Source organism: Chenopodium album, chromosome 1 (assembly GCF_948465745.1).
Source record: "Chenopodium album chromosome 1, dcCheAlbu1.1, whole genome shotgun sequence".
NCBI classification, from domain to species: Eukaryota; Viridiplantae; Streptophyta; class Magnoliopsida; order Caryophyllales; family Amaranthaceae; genus Chenopodium; species Chenopodium album.
In genome coordinates, this window is record NC_137834.1 from 64,392,258 (window position 1) to 64,417,022 (window position 24,765).

At 32.3% G+C, this 24,765-nt stretch overlaps 2 protein-coding genes across 4 annotated transcripts; one reads left to right on the forward strand and one right to left on the reverse strand.

Annotated features, from left to right (window-relative positions):
* The first annotated feature begins 425 nt into the window (after nucleotides 1-425).
* Nucleotides 426-6,359, forward strand: LOC145557161 (uncharacterized). 3 transcript variants are annotated; one of them, XM_081618501.1, is made up of 8 exons: nucleotides 426-611; nucleotides 743-831; nucleotides 962-1,350; nucleotides 1,443-1,495; nucleotides 1,757-1,794; nucleotides 4,515-4,947; nucleotides 5,556-5,828; nucleotides 5,916-6,359. In XM_081618501.1, the coding sequence occupies exons 2-7, from the start codon at nucleotides 752-754 to the stop codon at nucleotides 5,763-5,765; spliced, it is 1,203 nt and encodes a 400-aa protein (XP_081474627.1). In that variant the 5' UTR covers nucleotides 426-611; nucleotides 743-751; the 3' UTR covers nucleotides 5,766-5,828; nucleotides 5,916-6,359. The 3 variants fall into 3 exon arrangements, with proteins under 3 accessions (XP_081474627.1, XP_081474626.1, XP_081474628.1); XM_081618500.1 differs by having other exon boundaries at nucleotides 428-611; nucleotides 962-1,368; XM_081618502.1 differs by lacking the exon at nucleotides 743-831 and having other exon boundaries at nucleotides 430-611; nucleotides 962-1,368.
* A 1,683-nt stretch (nucleotides 6,360-8,042) lies between these two features.
* Nucleotides 8,043-19,621, reverse strand: LOC145595547 (putative UDP-3-O-acyl-N-acetylglucosamine deacetylase 1, mitochondrial). Its single transcript, XM_081651995.1, has 7 exons — nucleotides 19,500-19,621; nucleotides 19,093-19,401; nucleotides 18,173-18,379; nucleotides 16,337-16,438; nucleotides 15,898-15,962; nucleotides 11,075-11,219; nucleotides 8,043-8,413 (listed from the first exon to the last, which is right to left on the reverse strand). Exons 1-7 carry the CDS (start codon nucleotides 19,554-19,556, stop codon nucleotides 8,369-8,371), a joined length of 930 nt encoding a protein of 309 aa, XP_081508121.1. The 5' UTR covers nucleotides 19,557-19,621; the 3' UTR covers nucleotides 8,043-8,368.
* Between the last annotated feature and the right edge of the window lie 5,144 nt (nucleotides 19,622-24,765).

Consider the following 24,765-nt stretch of genomic DNA (forward strand, 5'->3'; position numbering starts at 1 on the left):
ATACCATTTAAAATGTTTATTTACTTATTTACCCTCATTATGATTATTACCTCTTCATTTTTAACTCTTAAGATTAATGTGTGGACATTGATACCCCTAAATATATATTTATATATTTTATTTCATTATGTTGCCAATCATTAAATTTGTGATGTTAGGTTAAACAGAAAGAGATTCCGAATATGACTAGCTATGGCACGCGAGAAGTGTAAATTTTAAACTAACACTTCATATTCCGTACTTTTTAAAACAGGTTTACTCTAAACCCTTAACAAGGTCTGCGATATTTTCCCTGTTTGAATAAAATGTTATCCCCTGTCTGTGTAAAAAAAAAAAAAAAAAAAAAAAAAAAAAAAAAGTCTGCGATATCGTTGGTCGATCCTATAGAGACTCAACCCATTTACTTATTATTATTAGACGGATCTATCCCTTTAATAATTGTGACGGCCTTGACGGATGACGGGTCATAAGGGATCCATAGAATTGCTCTCTCTCAGATTAGTGAGATATCCATTGAAGCGCACTCAAGTACTCAACGTTCTCCATTGAAGCGCAGTTGGCGCTCTCTGTTGAATCTACTTTTTGTATCCCCCATTGAAGCAACTTCTGAGGTAAGTTGTTTGTATTTGTTATCATCATATCAAATATCTCTGAAATTATGAAATCGATAATTGAATCAAATATCCCTATAATTATGAATCAAATTTGGTTGCTAATGTATTGTACAACACTTTAATGTTAGGACTTAACTATGAAATCAGAGCTCTTTTCCCTGGGCACAGGGCTGCCTCCCCTCCTGCCCTGCCTCAGGGACGGGCCTGAATGTAATGGGTATGAAGTTTTTATATGGTAGAAGCAAGCAAATTTTCCTCTCATTGATTACCATTTTAAAGTTAAATGTTGGTGTGAAAAGTGTAAGAAAATGGCCCTTAACTGCCTTTTTTTTTTTTATTCTGACCAGGGCACTTTTAAGAAAACCACTTCGCAAAATGGACTGTGTCTATCTGTGGCCATCTATTCATACTGCAATAGAATATTTTAATCATCAATCGATTACGGGGAAGTTCTTTCACCTTACCAAACCTCTAAGGTGTTCATTTATGCTCTTAGCCATCTCAAGCACAGTCAGCAGACTGCAACCTGTAGGAGTAGTCGCTGCTGCGGTATGTGAGTCCTCTGATCTGCATTCTGAACCGGATAATCATCCAAGTTCACATGGCAATGAGGTTTGGGGTGAAGTTGGAGGAATTGCTGGCCCTAATTCTGAACGTGCAGAGACTTGTAGCGCAGAAACTCTACGGAGGCGGAGAATAGGCTTAGCAAACAAAGGAAAAGTTCCCTGGAATAAAGGCAGGAAGCATAGCCCTGGTAAATGTTGCATAACATCTGGAGTTGACCTCCATGACTTGTGTTCTTTGCTGATTTTTGTGAAATTGGTGCAGAGACTTGTGCACGGATTAAGGAAAGAACCCTTGAAGCCTTAAGAGACCCCAAGGTGAAGTGAAGTAAGAAACATTCAATTTCTTTTAACCACTTTGCTGTCCAATTCTATTTATGTTCTATGTGGTTTAGCCGGTTAAGGCTTGGAATGTCACTATCAGACCCTGTATGTGATACTCTGCATGAAGCATCTCTTCAGTTCCCTAGTATTAACTTTAAAGGATATTGATTTTATTTTGTTTGCTAATCCTTAGCTCTTAGCTTCATCTTTCATAGATATTGTAACTTGTGCTTTTATTTTGATTCACGCTTTCAGATAAGAAAGAAGATGTCCGAAGCTCCACGCTTGCACAGGTAGTCCTTCCTCTTCATGTCTTTAAACAATGATTTGACAAGAATGAAAAAGTGTGTTTGGGATTTTCAAAGTCATATCTCTATCATCATCAGATATGGTATCAAGTCAGGTTCTAATGTAACGAAGGGTTGAGAAGTTTCTTTATGTTATTGTACTGAAAAGTAAATAAGTCTCTCTATGATAAGAATTTTTTTTTTTTAATTATTTATTATTTATATTTTTTTTTTGTTTTGTTGTTGTGTCTCTTGAACTGTAAATCCTTTACCTCTGCCTTTTGAAAGTCCGCAACCACCGCGGTTCATTTTCGTAGCAAAGTTGCACTATATTTGGCAAAGAATACATATATAGGTTAAGGTACTTTGTATCAGTCTACCATTAGCTTGATAGAGGGAATATTGAAGGGCATGCGGTTTAATGTTGTGCATATATGTGTGAAAGTGATAAGGGATGATATCTAGAGAGGTGCTACACTGCTATGAGCCTTTGAATGAAGTAATTGACCATTTGAAGCCCTTTCCTTTTCCTTTTATGATACAATTGTCATTGGTAAGGATTTTTTTTTTTTTTTCATCCTTTCCTGTGGTTTATAGAAGCCTGGAATATAAGGCTTGGAACTACTCTATGCTTTAATTTTACTTTCTTTTTCTATTTTGTTTTATCTTTTACTACATACTGGGAAGTCTTTTTTGTTTTTTTTTTAAATTATTTTTATTATTATTATTATTATTATTATTTTTTTTTTTTTTATAAAATAATAATCAACTCTTATGCAGCTTATGTCAAAACTCATTCAAAAGTAACATTTAATGGTTTTCTTTATGTTATTCCTTTTTTTAAAAAAATGGAAATAATAGTTGTAATTTCGATTAAATGTAAATCCTCTTTTCTTGAGGGATGATGTCTATGTTAACTTGTTAAGAGTCAGCATTTTTACCAAGAATTAGAACTCAGCATCATAGCCTTCTGCATATTATTTGTCTACTTGGCCTAAGAAGCACCAGATTCCATTTTCCTGGTAAACTACAATCTTTAGCCAAATGCAAGAGAATTTCTTGGCAAAGTAAAGCTTTATTTACTTTCTGTGTTTTCTGAGTCCAATATATTAAAGCTCTTTAGTTCTTGTTTATGTAAACTCATGCAACCAGCCAACCATTAGGAATTTTGTGTGACTATCGACTTTATCTATTTCCAGAAGCATGTATCTTTTTTAGTTCTCAACATATAGTGTTTGAGAGTTTGAAAAATTGCATTGTTTGATTGCATTAATTTCAAATTAGATTTGATCAAGTGTCGATCAGCCTTGTTTTTCTGTGATCCACTGCGGTGTAGGCTATCATTTACAATGAAAAGAAGGGCTTAAGGGAACTTTTAGATCTATGTCTAAGTTCAAGAGATAACATGTTTTTGACCCTTCCAAAGAGAACTTTATGCAAGATAGGAAGATACACAAGAAGGTTCTTCTTGTTGCACATATGACGGGGCAATGAGTTATCCTATTATTAATTTACGTGTAGTAGTGCTGTGATGGGAAACTTATGATGGCACTTTCTGGATTAGAGCTTCTTCTTAAGTTTCTCTGTGTGACTATGCCTCTACATGCTTCATAGACCTTTTCAAGATTACTTTATCTATTATACAATTTAGTTGGTATAGTCTTTTACTTAAGCCATTTTTAGTGGAAAACCCGTTGTCTTCGGTGTAAAGGTTGTATTCTGTATTCATTAAACCCTTTTGTTATTAAGAAGAAGAATCTGGATTATGCAGAATGCCTTTTCTGTAGATAACTCAGCCCTCTTATCGAATTTAGAAATGGGCATAGACTCAGGCATAGGGATGCCAACGGGGCTATGGCTCAAGAGGCATGGCTTGGGTCCGGAGTGTGAAGGATCGCGGTTAAACATAGTAGGTCTGAAAAGACTGGGATGCGGAAGCTAACATGGGCAAGTGGTTGGTGGTTACCATGATCACCATGAGTGGTGGGGATCATGGGGTTGGTTTCCTTGCTTGATAACTACTGATGGTTAGCTTGATTGGCCACGTTGGTAGGCCGATCAGGAGGTTACTTTGGATGCCTCCTTAGTGGGGGATCATGAGTGACGGTTACTAGTGATGTAAGTACCCGAAGATTTCATGACCTTAGGAGTGGGAGATCGTGGATGGCGTTTAATGTGGGGTGGTAACCACTTTGTAGCTACCAATCTATTAGTGGCATGACGTGGCAAGTGCTCCTGAAATTTAGGAAAGTAAGTAGTGGGGTAAGTGGGCAGTTAAGGTAACCTCCCGCTAGCATAGATATCTTGCATGCAGCGTGCTTCTTCTTGAGTTTCTCTGTGTTACTATGCCTCATTCACATGCTTCATAGACCTTTTCAAGATTACTTTATCTGTTATAGTCTTTCACTTTATCCATTATTAGTGGAAAACTAGTCGTCTTTGGCATAAAGGTTGTATTCTGTATAGATAAAGCCCTTTTATTATTAAGAACTAGAATCTGGATTATGCTGTTAGCCTTTTCTGTAGCTATCAGCCCTTGTATTGAAGTTAGAAGTTGAAAGCTTAAACAATTTTGTTCTATTTTTTCTTTTTTTCCCTTTATTTTTTCATGCTATACAGATTTTGTTGAGCCTCAACTTTTGTTGCCAGCATACTTAATTTTTTGAGCATGACTCTTGCTGATAACTATTCAATTTCTCACTCAGTAGGGTATTTCTTTCTTGCAGTGAACATTCCAAGAGGAAAATTGGTTCTTCTCTCAAAAAACTGTGGGCGGAGCGTTTGAAAAGAAAACGTGCAAAAGAAAAGTTTTATACCTCATGGGCTGAAAGCATTGCAGAGGCTGCTAGACGGGGAGGAGTTGGTGAAGAACTACTCAATTGGGATAGTTATGAGAGGCTGAAAGTTGAAATAGCCTTTCGACGACTTCAATGGGTTGAGGAAAAGGCCAAGGTAAAGGACATGAAAAGGATTCGAGCGGAGAAGAAGGTACAGAAAAGAGTGCAAAACGTAACTCGGGTTGCACAAAAGAAGTTGGAGCTCAAACAGAAAGATGAACTGAGGGCCAAAAAGAAAGCGATGAGCCGTAGAAAAAGAAGAGAAAAGAAGGAAGAGCTAGGTGCTTCAACGGAGTTAAACACCACAGACAGATTAGTAAAGGTAAAATGGCTGTACTTACATTTTGTGTTACTGTAGATTGTCAGTTTTAAATAGCTGATGTATTTTCACGTAGTCATATTAAGGCCATGCATGATGATCTTCCCAATGTGATTTATACACTGTTTCTGCTGTTAATATTCATATAAGTTTTTACCTTTTCCTCAGCCTACGCGAGGATGATTAGTGAAGGTATATATATTAGTATCTTTTATTACCAACATCTTCTCTTTTTCTCCGACTAGGAAGAAAAGAAGTAAAATTTGAGATTGCTGAAGAACAGGCTGGGACATTTATGTCATTTGCATTTGTGTTTTTTCAATCTATCATAGTTTCTGAAAGGGTAGTCACTTGAATGATATGATGCATGTATAGGCTTGTAAACATCAAAATTATTATGGAACAAAACTGTTGCTTCTTTTTCTTTTTGATCTTAGAATACAACCCTTCCATTATTGCTTGGAAAGATCATAGAATACAAATATGTAAAAAGGAATCTCTGAGGAATAAATAACTAAGTTATGGAGATGATATAGTTATGTTCTTAAGACATTTGACTATTTGGTTACCAAGTGGAAAATTTTATATTGTGTGTTTCTCCAATCTTACAGATATTTGGAAAGAAATCAACAGATGGACCTTCCTGCAGTCAGCCTGGATCAATGATATATCTTCAGTCAGCACTGGAGAAATTCGACATTGAATCCATAAAAGCTGAACAGAGGCGTAGCACAGTTTCACTTGCAGATCAGATTCAAGCTGCTAAGAGCAGAAGACAGCAGACTGTCACCAGTAGATCTAATATTACATCAAGTCGGTGAGGGTAAATTCTTGGCCTTGTGTTGGAGCAATTAGTGCATACCGTCACCCTAATGCCAGGAAAGGTGAATACGGATCACTTAGCTTGGTCATATTCGGTAGACCATTGATTTATGATGGAAATTAAATAAATTATTGTCTTGTTTTTTCAGGTTGGTTCGATTTTGGTTTGGGTCAGTATTGGAACATCCAATTCCGAGTATAGTTTAGGTTGGGTCATTTCGGATCTGGTAATTCAGGTCGGTCAGTTTTGCCGTTTAACGAGGATTCCTCAAAAGGGCATCGGCTCATCGCCCAAGAATTTGCCTTTTTTAAGAGCTTTGGGAAGTCCCTAATTTATCCTCTAGTCTTTTGCGACCTGCCTTAATTTAGACCATGTTATCTTGTAAGTTGTAACTAAGCTGCAATTTATGTATATGTCGTTAGCCATACATGTGATTTTGAACCAATCCTTACCTTTTAAATTTGATTGTAGCAGATATAAAGAAAGAAATGTTTCAGCAAATTTATATGTACGTTATACGTATTTGTAATATACTTGTTTTACCTGAGAATGCTTATTGAAATAAAGCATGCATGTATGTGATTATGGGTTATGGCTTTGTTCACTGCCCTCGAAAACAAATTGTTTGATTTTGTCTTGTCTCTTGGTTGGTATACTAGTATACTACCTTCTTACTTGTGATTTTACCAAAAAAATGGTTGAATTATACAAACCTCATTTTCAAATTTAATTGAAACAGTGCTTTTGAAAAAAGACAAACATTTAAATAAATCGGATGTACACTTAAATATTTGTACATCCGCTTTAAAGTTACTTTAATATGAATAAAACTTACCCTATAATGAATGAAAGTTACCTATTATATATAAGTTATCCTGATATGAATAAAAGTTACCCTAAATTCAACAAAAGTTACCTCGATGTATACAAAAGTTTTTGAAAAAAAAAAAAAAAAAAAAAAAAAAAAAAATCCAAACGCCATTTGTACTTGAGGAATAACCAAGCACTTTAAAGAAATTTATTCAAAAAGAACCGAATGTTATTATCTTTCGCAATTAGGCATTTGACATTTTTAGGATTTACCATGGAACGCTATTTGATTTCAATGAGCGGCACCAAAAAAGTCTCATAGATACCTATTTTTCCATGAGATCTCCCATTACGAGATCCTTTAATATTTCTCCTTATCATCATACCCCATCATCCATTCTGATATCATGGAAGATGCACCCCCAACAATTATGTCTTTAAACTCAACTTCGGTAGTTTGCTTTACACCAACTAACAGAGTCATTATCTGAGATAAAAACAGAATCCTCATGATGACATCTAAGTTCAACTCTAGCAACATTAAATACTCATAAAAGAAGCTACTTCTCTTCGTATAGGAGTCCAACTAGCTCTTCCATGTGGTATTCAAAACATTCGAATGTGTCATCAACTCAATAAAAAGATATTTTGGCAGATCGAGCATATTATCAAAGACATTCATTCCCTCCTAATTTAGTTTCACAATTATTGGAATGTCCAGCATATCTGAGAAACAAATTACGTAAGAAATTGGATCGCTAATTTACACCATTTAGTATTTGATAGTATGGATATTAATATTTGTAAAACTTTACCCATTTACAATTCTTTGTTTTGATACATTAGGAATTTATTTATAAAAAGAAAAGTACAAAGTGAATTTGGATTTTTTTTTTTTTTTTTTTTTTAGAGATCCACAAAGGCAGGGGTGAGAATCAATCTTAGGATTTCCTGAAATTGAGAGGGAAACTCTAACCATTTGAGTTATCCCTCACTCTCTAATTTATGATTTTAGATAACAATTTTATGTGATTTAGATTCTAAGATTCTAGGCTTATATAACATCATTGTAAGCCCAATTTTGAAATTGGCATTGGCATGGTACCTAATAGATCTTGGTTCCAAATATTTAGAAACCAGAAGCGTGACATGTTGCACCAAGTTCTCGATTTTGTAATCCGAAATTGAAACCTATGCTCTATGATCCAGTATCAAAATTGTAAGTTCTTAACATCTGATTACAAATTTAAGTACATTGGTATTTTGCTCACCCTAGCAATTACAAGACCTAAAAAATCACGAGGGTTGAACCGTTGAAATATCGATAGAGTCCTTTATCCTTACCGTCATAGGAAAAAAAAAAACATACTCACCCCCCTTCATTCCTTTTTCCATTATCTGGATTTCTTCTGGAGACAGGGAGAACTTGCTTGGGATTAAGTTTGCATTGAAGTTAAGAGACAAATGGCAAAATATATCCAATGGTTAATATAAACAAATCAGTAGCTACTCCACAATCATTGAACATTCTATTAGTATCAAAGATGTTTATTGATCCATGCTTTAGATGAGATCCTATAATAATAAGATTAAAAATACATCAAACATGCCATTAATTGCAGATGGCAACTAACTTGGTAAAGTCTTGGGGCTAATACCAACAATATGCTCTTCATTTTACAGTTTCTGATCAAATGGAGTCAGTGGAGTTGCAGGATGAAAGCCAAATCCATCAGCAAATCATTGAGAAAGTGTTTTTTAGAAATCAATTACCGCTATAATGGAAAGAGGTCAGCTTAGATGGCGTACAAGATCTGCATGCAAAGCATGGCCAGCCTGTTTTAAAGAGAAACATGCGACCGTGAGCTCTCTTACAAGCAAAATCATACTACTGAAGTAGTGTAGACAGTATCCAAGTAATCTTTTACATAACGCAAACAAAAGAATAAATTCCATGCAACATGGCTGCATGATCAGGATATTGATTTGGCAGTTTAAATTGTAACTACTGGCTCTGTGTCAAGATACAAGAAAACTACAGAAAACGGCTTAACCTAAGCTTGAAAACCCCCACATTGCACTTAAAAAGACAACAGGCAAGTACAGTATAGCATAAAATGTTCAATAAACTTGATTGAACACAGTACTACACCACAGGTGCTGGTTTGATTTCCACTATTTACAATAACCACTAGTCCACCATATATCCCCCTCAAATTCTATCTACATGATTGTGTTTGATCCACATAAAATACCAATTATAATTACCAAGCCCACATCAAGCTCATATTGAAAGCTTAAAAAACTTTTTTGCATCAGTAGGCAGTAGTATCCATTGGACTTCATAGTGTGCCTTGATTTCCATCATTAAAAACCACCATCCCTGCTACTAGAATTACTAGATCTCCTTCATCCTCAGATATTGCTTTCATAAATGCAATACCATACACGGGCATGGAATTTCGGTCCAAAAAAAGCAGAAAGCCTTTTGCAATTAGTGGAAGGGGAGAGGAATAAGAAGCAAGAGAGAATGACAGATAAAAAGACTCATTCGATGTCACCAACACCCTTTTCTTTCCCATCATCAAGCACAGGCCACGAAACTGACGTTAATAGTCTTGTAGAAGTTAGCTAGTAATTATTGTGGACCAAGCATATCAAATCCTTTGCCATTTTACTAAGATATTAATGTGAAATAGTATGCGTGAAGTTGAAATTTGGAAATTGCTCAGTGTCAAACAAGACACTATTCAGTAAACAGAGTAACTTCCTAGCAAAAAATCTCAAACTAGGAAACTTAGTAAGAAAGATAAGATAAGCAGTTACCACCTCACTTGCCCTCACCCCCGCGCCCTCTCTTTACCGGATAAAAAAGTTAAAAATGATTAATAATCTACTCAACATATATCGTTTTTATTTTGTACTTTTTTTTTAAAAAAAAAAGGAGAATTCGCACAAAAGACCTTTAATGGTAATTAATTTTTTTTAAAAAGGTGGCAAAATAGAAGCTTATATTGTGTCTTAGTTGTGAAAAGGGACCGCATGACAGATTCCGACCATTGACTATTTTTCCGACATTGACTGGCACGTGTACAAAAAAAGCCTATATTTTTTCCCCCACACTTTGGCTCTTAAAGGGAAAATTTGAGGTCCAAATTGGTAAAGAATTATCCAAAATGCTTTGTTTTGCATCCCAAGTAATGCCTTGATACATACGTGTTTTGACACGCAAACTGAAATTTATATAGTACTTTTTGCCGATTTTGACCCTTAAGAGCTAAAATGACCTAACAACCTTAATTGAACAATTAATTTTGCTTAAGAACCAAAATGTGGGAAAAAGAAAAAGGAGAAAATAGGCTATTTTGAAAGTCATGTGCCGGTCAACACCAGCAAAAAAATCAGTGGCTGAAATCCATCATAAGGTCCATTTTCACAACCAAAACATAAGATAAGGTCTTTTTTTGCAAATTTGTTTTAAAGGTTCTTTTTGACAAAAAATGGTACTCCCTCCATTCCCAAAAGGTCACATTTGGTGGTCTTACATGGTTAATAAGAAAAATAAGATATTACAAAGCAATGAGTAGATGTCGCACATATAAAGTACTCCCTCCGTCTCATAATACAATGGCTATTTGGGATTTTACAGAGAATTAAGAAAGTTATGATTCCTTAAAATAAATGATTAGAAATACATATGTGCATGTGTGGTTAGAGAGAGATAGAGAGAAAGAAAAAATAGTTGGGAATAATTTAAGAGATAGAGAGAGAGAAAATGTTGGAAATTGATGGCAAAAGTATAAAAAAAAAAAATTAAAAAAAAAAAAAAAGAGAAGGAAAAAAATTACAACTCTTCAAAAAGAGGGTAATAATGTCAAAAAGTACAACCTTAAAATAAAAAAGGACTTTATATTTTGGTTTACCCAAAAAGAAAAAGAGGCATTGTATTATGAGACAGAGGGAGTATTAAGGCATTATATTTACTTTGAAAATAGGAATATTTGCATTCGAAGTAGGTAAATATTTTTTGTACATAGGAATAGTTGTATTGGGAGTATGCAAATACTTTGACAAATGGGGATAGTTGCATGAAATATATATAAAACCTGAAAGTGTATCTATTACATAAATGTTTGACAAATGGGGATAGTTGTATGACAAAAATGTTTGATAACATAATTATTAAATGTGGGAAAAAATTGAAACATAACCTAAAGGGGAACGCCTAAAATGACAAACATAACCTACTTTCAGGAACGAAGGGAGTACCATAAAAGGTTCTTTGTGACAAATTTTCTTAAAAAAATGAATTCATTTCAACAAATATTAAGTTTACTTCAAAATCCCAAAAACGTTCAGCAAAAATATGTACAAAAGAACAAAACCTAAAACAATCTTGCTAAAACCTGAAAGTGTATCTATTACATCTTTTGGTTGTCATAATAATTAAGAATTTTGACTCTTTCTAAATCAAACCAAAAAATTAGAGAAAATCACCTTATAAGCAACAATATGTGCTATAGGAAGCCCTTGATTGCCAGATTTTGCAAAGATAGAGAGATCACCAATAAGATCCAAGACTTTATGGCGACAAGGCTCATCATGGAAACGCAGTAGTGAATTTAACCAACCTTTCGAGGCACTGCACAATTAAATTTCGCACATTCTTTGATTATAAATTCAGATTACCAGAATAATACAAAATTACAAGAGCAGAAGCAAATGTCAAACAGAAACAGGTGAGGCTTTATGGAAACTTTTAGAAAGGCCATACCATAAAATCAGAATTCAAGCATAATTTGTCAATTATAGATTAAAAAAAAGAAAGAGAATTAAAGAAAGCATTATTTCAGCTTGAAACTAAAGAGGAAAGTGGATCTTCACAATGATAGAGGCACATTTTGTACTTGAAACTATACGTGTTTCTTCTATGAGTGAACTTTGTCAACATGATCCTACTTGCAATTTTACAATGAATAGTTCCACGAACTCTACAACAACGAAATGTTTCCAAAAGTAACTACAAAACCTAATTGGATATAATAAGATACATGGAGTTCACAAACTTCCAAAAATATAAATTGTCAATGTTCAAGTGTTTCTAGTGAAGGTTCCCAAAAAGAAAGAAAGAAAAAAAAATCAAAAGAGAAAAAGAAAAGTAAATGAAAAGATATTCAAATTTTAGCTGTTTCATTCCAGTTCTATAATGTTTAATCTTTTGATAGATCAAATGTAAGTGTTGGAAAATATTGAAAAAGTAGATTGATTTGTTTGATGAATTCTTGTGAAGTTGAGTTGGAGATTTACAGTCGTTAATTATTTTTTATTAGGATACTTGGCTCCTCAAAATTTAGTTAAACTCCCACATTTTCCCAAATATTTCATACCCTTTACCTAAGCCTTACATTACAAGCTTTGAATACCTTCCCAACCTTAATGCATAGAGTTGTGTCAATGTGAAAGTACTTATTTATCAATGCAAGATATGATTTAATGTATTCCAAGTCGAATTGACAATTAGGTTGAGTGCAAGTCTTTTTAAACACACGAATATTATGAGTTTGGGAGGGCATTGTTCACATAAAAAGGAGTGGGCAAAGAGCGATCGAGTAAATCTTTTACTCGCCACATAAATGAGAGTAGAGTGCGTAAGCACTACTCTTGAATACCATATGTTCTTGTGGTTTTCCCCATTTGACAATTGTTAGAGAACATTGGTAGTCAAATGGATTTAATTGGTTGACTTTGATACAAATTTGTAAGGTTTGCCAAGAATTATTTTATTGGTTTGTTTTGTATTTGGGGTTATATTGATTTTTATGTTCATTGATGAGTCTTTGCTTAAGGACATGCAAAGATTTGGCTTGGGGAATTAGATGTGTGTATTTTATATACGATTTTTTTTCTCGACTCGTCTCGATCGGGGAATAAAATCGTATATAAATTACAAACATCACCTCTTAATCCTTAGAAAAGAATAACACTCTTCAAGTTGATGGCATGCTTACTAGAGGAATGAAGAAGATTGGTTTTAGGACGCTATTGCGAAACTAGAAACTATAAGTCTTCCTACCAAGGCGAGCAGAAGATTTCGTAGGTTTGAACCTGTCACATCCAATACTTTTCTTTGCACTTCTTGTGAAATCTCATGTTTTGCTCGTTTTCTCCAATCATCGCAAATGACTAGCCATAGAATTTGGTCATCCACATTAGCTTGCTTTTTTTTTTTTTTTTTTTTTTAATCTATTTCACGTGGAAGATAATCATGAAAGCAATTGCACCACATCTTGTTTTAAGATGTGGTGGAACCATTTCAATCACTACAAACAAATATTGCCATGGAAATGGTGATTGAATCCAAGACCTTCGATTTACAAAGTTTTTAAGAAAGGGATAATAGAAAGATGCACTGATCAAGCAAAAAAAAGAGAAATTTCTTCCCTAAAAATGAAACTCGAAAAATGTCCAAAGAAGTGAGTAATTTCAATGAGAAAGGAAAGAGAATAGTGGGGGAGACAAAGGACTTGTTCGACACTAGCTTTTAAGTAACTTTTAGTGGTTTGACTTATTCAAACCACTACATGGAAAAAATAATGAGTGTTTGGGAATGTAGTGGTGGGGGTAGAATTTAGTGGTTGAAGTAGCTTTTGTGAAAAATTAACTTTATTAACTTTTGTGAAAAGCTAGGTAGCTGCTGAATTTTCTTCTATTTTTTTAGAATTTTACAGCTAATAACTAGTTTACCAAACACTCATACTGAATTATTTATTTTCACAGCTAACAGCTACACATACAGCTAGCAGCCACCATTACAGCTAACAACTACCTCTACCGCTACATTTTGCCGAACACGCCCAAAGTAAGGGGTGGAATCGACTTTTCATGTACAAAAAATAAATGGAAACAAATAGTGAGACCCACAAATGAGTTGTTTAGATGGAAGCCGTTTATGGGTAATGTTACTCGAGGATTATGAGTCTTCGAGATAGTTTTTTTCAAAATAAAAATTTTAATTAAAATACTGTTGTTTTTATAAGTGTATGTTTAATCGATAATTTTTGACAAAAAATCCAAAAGTAATTGCCATTATATTAATCAACAATAATACTTACAAGAAGCAATATGTTGAACTCATTATGTAATGATTGGAATCATTGGATCTTAAATAATTTATTTATACAAAAACTATAATCTCTCATTGTCTTGAAAAAAATTCATGTTTGCCTTTTTTTTTTTTTTTTACATATTTTTAGGAAGGTTAATAAAATTAAAAAAAGAGTAAAATAGTGGAGTTTGGTTGATTAAAAGTGAATAAATTTGTTAGAAACAAACATTTTATAATGGCGTTTTGTGAGAAACAAACTTTTTAAAAAAATTTGGCAACTCAAACCTCAAACTCTAGGAAGCTCGCACTCGGGTACGGGTGTCGGACTCGGGTATGGGTCCAAGTGTCAGACTCGTTATATTATAAAATTAAGGATCCTCGGACACGTTTTAAAAGAGTCCATATTTTAAATTTGGACTCGGGGACACGGCAATTTAAAAAATATTAGAGTTTTTTTTTTTTTTTAAGGAAAAAAAAAATAGAGTTTAAGGTAAGTAAAAATAGGTCAAAGTAAAAGTTTAGAGTAGTATTTATTATTCAGCTTTTAAAAAGATATAAAAGTAGTACCGTAAAAAAGAAAAGAAAGAAACAGTAAATAAGATTATAAATCACGTGAGTTTTCCACCCACCCCCACATTCACTAATTCAATTTTCAAGACTGCCTACCCCACACACGTTAAAAGAAAATAAAAGAAAACAGAAATTGCACTTGAAGTTGAATGGTCGAGAACTCGAGACTCAAAGAAACAGTTTTCCGTCGCCGACAAAGAAATCCGGCAACTTCTTGGTGTCAAATTGCTCGTTTTTCACTTTCGATCAAAAACCCTAAGGTTTAGGCTCTTGGTTTGGTGAATCTGTCCTTCTATTTTAGATCTAGGGATCACAATTGACGAGTCCACTTTTTCACCCAAGGGTCCGACCCAGATTCCGTGTCCGCACCCGGGTCGCGTCGTGTCGACACCGGTACGGCTGGGTGTTTGACCGAGTCCGAGCTTCGCAGCTTAAACTTATTTCATATTTTTGTAAGACACAACCTTACCTTTTTTCCGACTTTGACCAAGCGTTTCCCGACATTGACCAACCATGTGCAAGTCACATGAGCTCATTATTTTCTATCTCCACCCTTTTCCCTCCAAATCCTCCATAGCCTTCTCTTCTTCCTTCCTTCTCCATTTGCAACACCCTTCTCTTTTCTCTCAAATTCGAAGGTCCAAATCCTCCCATTTTTTATATTTTAGTCCTAGAAATCTTAATTCGACCAAGGTAGGTTATGTTTCCTTTTCTAATTTCTTCTAAAATTTGTAATTTATGCATAATGAAAATTAGGGTTTTCCCCCTAATTTTGAAAAGAATCAAATCTTAAATATTCTCACAATTCTATCGGAAAGAAGAGGATGCTATCCATTTTTTTTTTTTAAATTAAGACTTCATGCTTGCCATAGTACAATTCACATTAAAGGCCATGAATCAATCTTAATTATTTAACAAAGAGTCATCATTTGCGAAGAAAGCATCAACAAACCTTGACCATGTAAATCATGTGATTTATTTTAGTGAATACATTGGTTTTCAGAATTGTGTGTAAGATAAACAATATTTTGATTTGATAAATTTGGAGGGATATGATAAACTTTGATATAATCATGGTGGCTAATTGAAAAAGGAAGAATTTGAAGGAAATGTGAACAAATTAAAGGAGAATGAAAGGAAAGCGCGTGGGGGGGGGGGTTTCTTGTAATTTTCATCCAATTCCTTTTCAATGATGAGCTGAAAATTGATGTGCAGTGTTGCAGTTTTGTTTATACTTCCTCTATCCATCCCCAAAATAAAAGTCTAGGGGGGGAGGGGGGCAGTTTGAGATCTATATATTGAATTTTTTTTCTTGTAATTTTCATCCAATTCCTTTTCAACGATGTGCTGAAAATTGATGGGGTAGGAAAGATCAGAAGGTTTGAAGTTGCCAAAAGATAATTAAAAGGTTGTTTCTCACAAAAAGGTCATAATGAAAGGTTGTTTCTGACAAATTTTACGAGTAAATAATAGATGAAGGTGAAATGAGACTTTTATTTAGGGACAATGTTTATGAGTGAAATGAGACTATTATTTGGGGATGGATAGAGGAAGTATAAACAAAACCGCAATCAAAGTATGCACAGACACAAAACAATTTTACATCATGTAAATTAACTTGTGTCAGTAAGATTAGAGGCCTTACCTACAAACAATAGCATTCTCTAGTGAACCACCTTTTATAAGTCCCATTTCACGCATCTTCTCCACCTGTCGTGAGATTTAAAATAACTTCAAAACCTAATACATTTTTCCGGTCTAGATTAAGTTGCATTCGCATGGACAAAATCCAATGTATGTCGTTAGAAACATAAACTGGAAAAGAAGAATAAAATGAAAAAAAATGAAAATAATTCAAACAATAAAAAACTATATAAAGGTACTCCATTGAATGAGGCACAATTTGACAAAATTCAAATTAGGATGTTTAATTCTTTCTTTAATATCATCAACATTTTTTTCACCATAGTAACAAAAGTTTCAGCATATAAGCATTAGTTTATAGGTATGAATACTTATTTCAAACATTAAAACATGATTGGAGTGCCAAAAATTTTATCCAAGAAGAAATTTCTTAGATTTACCTCTTCATGAACACAAAATGTTCTGGCATGAGCTATCTCTGTTGCATAGAAAGACCCGCTAAAAATCTTTGAAAAAAACCACTGGCAACCAATCGAAGGTACCTGCAAAGGCAAAGTGATTGAAATTAGTTTCCAAAACACTTTTTACAGAAAGCTAACTAGCTCTAATCTCAAATTTTTTGAAACAAAATTGGAATAAAGACATTTGAAAATCATAACTAGTTTCTTATTATTTTGTAGATATCTTCTTTAAAGATCTGCAGATGTGTGCTAAATAGTAACCTACCTGTGATGGACTGATATTCCTCAATATAATAACAATACAACGAAAGAGAAAACTCAAAAATTTGATTAAACAAATTAATGGTTTCGTACAAACGATAGTAGTAGGTTTAGCCTACAAAGCTCCAATAGTGACTTTAGGTCACAACTCTCCTAAGAAATCACTCTAAAATTCTGCCTACCTATTTCCTTCCCTTCCCTCTCTATTTATACTAAGGACTATCAACCTAGTGAGTTAATATTAGTAGAATACCTATACTACCCCTCCTTAGATTGATCTATTACACTACCAAGCTTGGTAAGCAATGCACTATCCACTAAAAGAAAGATAATAGATACAATAGATTCACAAACAGTCAAGTCAACAAGTGATAATCTTTGATATCCATTTTTTAAAACTTGTTTGTCATTCTATACCATATACTAATCATTTCTCTATGTGTCTTTACATTTTTGGTTTTCAGGTTATGTGTACGTTGAAGGAAAGAGCGGAGAAAGGAAGGATGCAGAATATGGGGTTCAAAGTCTTCAAACTGATTGGAAGTTCAAAGAAGACAAGAATACAAATTGCGGTTATTAAAAGCACATGAGGAAATATTGGTGACAAAAATGAAATGAGCATGCAATGTCAAATTGTACCTAACATATATTGAGCTTCTAAATCTGCAATAACTTCATAAGGGGGTAATGACATGAAACATACTTATAAAAGCACAATAGATCTACAGTTTTGGCATTTGTTAAATGGTCAATAAAAGAGTGATTATGGAGTTCACATGAAGATTAATTTAGAAAATGGACTACAAGCCAGGGTTACAAATCATGGATCATTTCTAAGGATATTTTATGGTTTACATACTCTCTTCATGACACCAACCCATGCGAGTAAATATAAAGCGAGCACATATAAAAATTAAAAGGTTAAATACAATCGAGTTTATTGAATCACCTTTAATTACTAGAACTCCAATGTCTGTCGTTAGAGAGAGAGAGAGAGAGAGAGAGAGAGAGAGAGAGAGCTACTGCACAAGATAAGGTCGAGAACACACAAATAAGTATTCCTTCCTTCTCAAGCATGACACTTGAATCGGTTATTTAACACTCTAACAGATGCATAGTCCATATCTGTAAAAAGGTGCAACTGTTTTGCATTGCAACATCATCTTGAGGAATTACCTTCACAATTAGTACTATTATAACACGAATCAAGCTTACTCAGAATTTGTACTAAACTCCTAGCATTGTCCCTTTTGCCCTTTCCTGAGGAATTTGAAGTAACCAACAATCACATGTTATGCTTTTTTTTTTATTTTTTTTTGGAAAGAACAATCACATATTATGTTAACATAATGCCACATGGCCTGATGAGGCTCAACCTTGTCTTACTGGAAAATGTACCACATTAATAGGATACCAAGATAGCAAGAACAGTTAAGCAGCATAGATAAAGTGCTAATCGGAAAAGAAAACTACATAAAACCAAGAATCAAATTGTTTGACAATGAAATGCCATGAACAAAATATCAAAGCAAAGGAAATTAGCAAAGATTGAACCTCTGGAAAATTGATGCCGTAACTAATATGAATCTCCTGGGATGGAAAAGCTGCAATGAATGAGTCTTTTCTCCTGATATGAACAGGCACATTGACATATGGTGCCATCTTATCACAACTATTGCCCTCTTCATCAGTGGCATCCTCTAAGCCAGTTTGTTCGATTGCTTCCACCCACTCCCTTGCTGAACCATCCAAGATGGGTACCTAATACCATAACCACACTGATCATCAAATTTTAATCTATGACAATATTCATGTTTACCAAATTTCATACTCCCTAATTAGGCATCTACATCATAGCCAGAGCAAACATTTTAGTAAAACAGCGATTTAAACCATTTGTGATAAAACTGTTTACATCATAATAAAAAGAAATGGCAATTGAGATTGACCTGTAAATTAAGTGTGCATATTTACAAAGTTGAACTTTTTTTTTTTTGTTAGTAAAGTATTATTCAATGTCTTTTAAAAAATTGATCTTTAACTTTAATCTTACTTTTTACCAATTCAATTAAGGGATTTTCTAACATGTGCTCCTTCCGCGCTAATGACATACAACATGACTGCAAAGATTCCCAATTTGTAACAAATAAAATGAAATCTTTCCCTTCTTGATAAGTCTAAGTCGATGAAGTTTAAAACTTTCCGATCACCATTCTGTATCTATCCTAGGATCGACTCAACCAAAAGCTTAAGTTGATGGTTTGAGCTCGGGGTTGGTTATATACTCTATCATGTTCTATTAATTCATAAAACCCTATTTGTTCCAAGAGTTACAAAATCAGATAATGTCACCAATACATCACATTTATCATAAACAACATTCAACAAAAATAATCCCAACAAATTATCAATCAAGATGAGCAAAATTCACAGCAATAACCAATAAACGAAATTCAAAAAAGCGAAAAAACAACCTCAACAATAGGGTCATCCGGGTTAGTGGGGGTGAGCTCAATACAGCAATTATCGACCCCAATTGCTTCTAAAGCTGAAAGCAGATGCTCAACAGTAGTAACCTTAACACCATCTTTACAAAGCGCAGTACAAAGAGGCGATTCTTTGACAAAATCAATGGAAGTTTCAATTAAATTATTACCCACTTTGAAATACCTCCCTTTTTTGGCTAACTCCGGCCATAACTTGACCTTGGTTGATCTGCCTGAGTGTAGGCCAATGCCATGCTTTTCTATGCATCTAGATAGTGTTTTTTGAAGCTTGCCTGTCTGATAAAATACCAAGAAATTGAAGAAAAATGAGAGATTATTCAACTATTGATGAAATTGAGGAGAGATTAAGAGAAGTGAGAATGTTTTGGGCGTACTGATTTCCATGAAACTGCTGCTGAAGTCACAGAGGACTTCAAAGGGTTGAATGACATTTTTTTTGAGGGAGAATTTTTGGTTTTGAATGAAGGTATGTAGTAGTATTAGATTTTACTACGTATTTTATTTTATTTTTTGCAAAAAAAATAAAATAAATAAAAACACATAAAAAATAAAAAAATAATCTAATCTAATCTAATCTAATATATATAAGGAAAATTTGAAATAAATAATCCTACCTTTTACTCATCTTCTTAAAATAGTCCTACCTTTTAATTAAATTATAATAATCCCAACTTTTAAACACATATTCTTTTAACAGTCCTTGTAACCGGTAACTGGGTAACCAAGTTCTTAATTCCCTGTCAACTCTAATTTAAGACATCTTTCATCTTCTCCAACTACTACTCCTCTGTCAGCGCCATCACTTCTCTGTTAATATTTTTAAAAAATTTCTCGTTCTCTTCGATGCTCATGTGAAGGCAGTGAACTGAATTCTTGCGTAAAAAGGGGAAAAATTGTGAACTTGGTGTTCGAATTCTACTGCAGCAGCAAAGAAAATTCTTGCCCAAGTTAGTGTGAATTACAGGAAACATATCTAAACCCTTAAATTGCGATTGATTTTTGTCAATTTCAAATTTATCTGTTGTGAATTGTGTTTGGTGGAGTATTGATAAGAGTTTATTACGGAGTAGAAAATTGTTTAATTAGAAAATTGTGACCTTTTTTTTCTGAATTCTAAACTCCGTATTAGGGAAAATTGCTCGGAGTGATTAGTGATTGACCCCTCTTCAATGGCTTTAATTGATGAAGCCACTCTTAAATTTTGGTATGGTGGTAATTTTAAGAAGGATAAAACTGGTGAAATAGTGTATAAGACCTTTAAGATGAAAATTTAGAATGAGGAGGTAAAAGCTTGGGGATAATTCGTAACAAAGAACACAGAAGATGAAGCAAGGAAGGGGGAGAATAAAATTAAGAGAAAAATAAAGGAAAAATAAAGGTCAGTAAAAGAATAACCAACACTCACTCACTTGGTGCCACGTGGATAGGTGACTGCCACGTAGGTTAGGAAACCTGCTATTGTAAGTGAAAACAGACAAAGGACCAGTAAAAGAATATGGGTGTAAAAGTTAGGATTATTATAAGTTAATTAAAAAGTGGGACTACTTTAAGAAGATAGGTAAAAGGTAGGATTATTAATTTCAATTTTTCCTATATATAATCTAATCTAATCTAATATATATAATCTAATCTAATCTAATCTATCTAATCATATAACTAATATATATTTTAGCCAGGTCACGAGGCAGCGACACTTGGCATTCTAACTTTTCGCCAAGTGTCGCGCCACGTTGGATAGGTTCAAATAGACTTTATAAGATAAAAAAGTTAGTTTATAATTCTATTTTGAATGAAATTTTGATAGAATTTTAGGATAAAATTGTTAGTTTAGAGTTTTATTTTTGATAAAATAAAATTTGACTGTCGCGCCACGTTGGATAGATTTAAATAGACTTCATAAACCACCCGGGCATCGCACGGGGCACAAAACTAGCAACTAATACATAAAGCTAAACTTTTAGCCAGGTCACGAAATAGTGACACATGGCATTCCAACTTTTCGCCAAGTGTCGCGCCACCTTTGGTAGATTTAAATAAACTTTATATGATAAAAAATCGTCAAGTGTCGCGCCACCTTGGATAGATTTCATAAGATAAAAAAAATAGGATAGAATTTTAGAATAAGATTATTAGTTTACAGTTATTTCTTCGATAAAATACCAAATAATAAATTTATAAGTAGGCCACAAGACAACATCATTTAGCGTTTTAATTTTTCACCAAGTATCGTACCACGTTGGATAAATATAGATTGACTTTGTAGCAAAAAAAAGTTAATTTAGAATTTTATTTTCAATCAAATTGAATTATAATAGTATAATTTTATCTTAAAAGTCCATAAACTACCCGGGCATCGCCGGGGCACAAAACTAGTATATATATAAAGGGGAGTTTTTTCCCGAGTTTTTAGAGAGCCACGTAGGATTTAATTTTCTTAGTGCGCCATGTAGGATTATAAATTTAAGTGGTTGCCAATTAAATAAGTGATTATTAATTTCTTTTACAATTAAAGAATTCAAATGCCACGTAAGCAAAATTGGCAAATGAGATTTTAAAGTTTAAATTAATTAAATACAAAATATTATCTTTTAAGATTAGGAATTTTATCTAATATTTTAAAACTAATATAATAACAATTTTAATCACATAAATATGAAAAATATTTTTTGATAAAAAAAAAAAAACTAACAAACCGTGCATCGCACGGGCTTCATCTAGTATATAAATAAAGTAGGCATTTTTGGAGAGTATTGGGAGCGTAAATTAATTAAATACAAAATATTATCTTTTAAGATTAGGAATTTTATCTAATATTTTAAAACTAATATAATAACAATTTTAATCATAAATATGAAAAATATTTTTTGATAAAAAAAAAAACTAACAAACCGTGCATCGCACGGGCTTCATCTAGTATATAAATAAAGTAGGCATTTTTGGAGAGTATTGGGAGCGCCACATAAGAAAATGTATATTTTCGACCAATTAAAAATTAGATGTCTATTTTATTTTAGAATTAAAAAATCACTCGCCACTTAAACAAAAGTGACGAATGAAATTTTAAATTTTTGCCGCGTAGGTAAAAACGACGAATAGTAATTTATTAAGATTTTAATTATTTAAGAACACTAAATTTTATCATTTTTATTTGTTACAAAACTAACAATTATCTTTAGACATTAGGATTTATATTATTTAAAAAACTAAAAATTATATTTTGATATTTAAAAAATATAATTATCATTTGATGTTAATGGTTTTATGTAAATATTTGATGATATGATATTTTCATACAAAATTTTAAAACTTATAATGCAAGACAAAAAATTAAGAGATCACCAAAAAAATATTTATATACAAAATGTATATAAAAATTCGTGCATCGCACGCCACATAAGCAAAAGTAATATTTCGACCAATGAAAAATTAGATTTATATATTAATTTTGAATTTAAATTTTCATCGCCATTTAAGAAAAAATTAACAAATGAAATTTGAGAATTGAAAACAAAAAAAAATAGTAATTTAAGATTTAAATTATGAAAAAAAAAACAAAAATTATCTTTTTTATTATCTTTTACATTAGGATTTATATTATTTTAACAAATAATTAGAAATTAAAAGTTCTATATACGTAAAATTTGAATAGGAATAATTTAAAACTTATTGTAAATTATTTTTAAAAATTCAAACAAACTGTGCATCGTACGGACTTTATCTAACTATCCGATGAATGAGATAATATTTATTTAAATTTATAAATTCAAATTCTATATACGTAAAATTTGAATAAGAATAATTTAAAACTTAACAAAAATTTTACCTTAAATTAATGTTAAAATAATAGAATAGAAAATAAAAACAAAAAATATTAAGAAATTACAAAAAAAAATACAAAATGATATATTTAAAAACCGTGCATCGTACGGGCTTACATCTAGTAAATAAATAAAGTAGGCATTTTTCGGAAGCATTCGGGGCGCCACATAAGAAAAGTAAATATTTCGTCCAATGATAAATTAGATTTGTATTTTAATTTTGAATAAAAAAATTGTATCGCCACGTAGGTAAAAGTAGCGAATAAGATATGGTATTTATCTTATAAAATTTTAATTCCACATAAAAAAAATTGTATCTCCACGTAGGTAAAAGTAGCGAATAAGATATGATATTTATCTTATAAAATTTTAATGCCACGTGGATGAAAAACCACAAATTTTATTTATCATTATCTTTATTTATCTTATAATAATTTTCATCTATCATTATCTTTATTTGTCTTATAATAATTTTTTTGGAAAAAATTATCTTAAAAAGAAAAGTGCACAAATTTTACCAACGTAGAATAGGAATGACAACTCCACTTTAATAATGCAACCGAATCAAAATTATCTTATAAATGATTTTTTTTTTAACCATTAAAGTATAATAAGTATGATAATTCCACTTTAATACTTAACACTTCCGGTCAAATAAAAATTTAAGGGAAAATTATCTAGCTTGTGACACTATATCACAAATACTAAATAATACCTCCGAAAAAAATTATATTTAAATGATAAAGTATCATTATAAGATAAATTTTGATAGTGTTTATGATAAGAAATTAAAATTGTTCATTAATCATAATTAAATTAAATTTTTTTTATACCTACTGTTATAAATTGACACATATACGACACCAACAAAATTTCATATTTATACAAAATTCACATCTAGAGAATTTTGTATTGGTAATTTTGTGTCAGTTTTAGGTCATCAATGGTAGGGTACTTTTTAGCTTAATTTCATATGTTTATGTTTTGTTTGATGAATTTTGTTTTTACATGCAGATCAGAGAATTAAATTCGAGCAAAAATGATTAAAAGTTCAAAGTACGAGTTTTTCACCTGTTTGATGTACTAAATTTCCGCAAACAAAATAGCTTAATAAGTCTGGATATGGTAATATTGGACGAAGAGGTATTTTTAAAAATAAATATTGTGATTTGGAATGCATAATCAACTTATTAAATTAATTTAATTTCTTATTTTTAATTTCAGGGTGATTACACAAGTTCATGCCTCAATTTAAAGCCAACTGTGTTCAACGTTTTCGTCCAAACTTGATTGAAGACTATGAAATGTTTACTCTATTAGAAACTTTTCAGTCGTTCCAAATAATAAGCAATATCGCGTTGTCATATCGACAACAAAATAATGATTCAATAATTAATGATGAAAAAATTCCAATGCATAGATTTGATTTTATACATTTACAATTTTTAGATCTATTCCGCAACAATTATATCGATATTTTTTATTAGGTTTTAATAATATTCTTACATATATTTATGTGTATCTAATAATTTTTTTTTTTTACATTTTGCTTATGTGTAATTTTTTTAATGTTCTTATTGAAATATTTATTAGGAAAAACAAGTTTATGTAAAGCTTTGGAATAATATTTTTGTTGAGCATACGAAACAGAAAAATCAACTTAAGTTTGTTTTTTTTTTAAAAAATAAGATATTTAAAGGGGACACTTTTCTCGAGTTTTTAGAGAGCCACGTAGGATATAATTTTCTTAGCGCGCCATGTAGGATTATAAATTTTAGTTTTTGCCAATTAAATAAGAGATTATTAATTTCTTTTATAATTA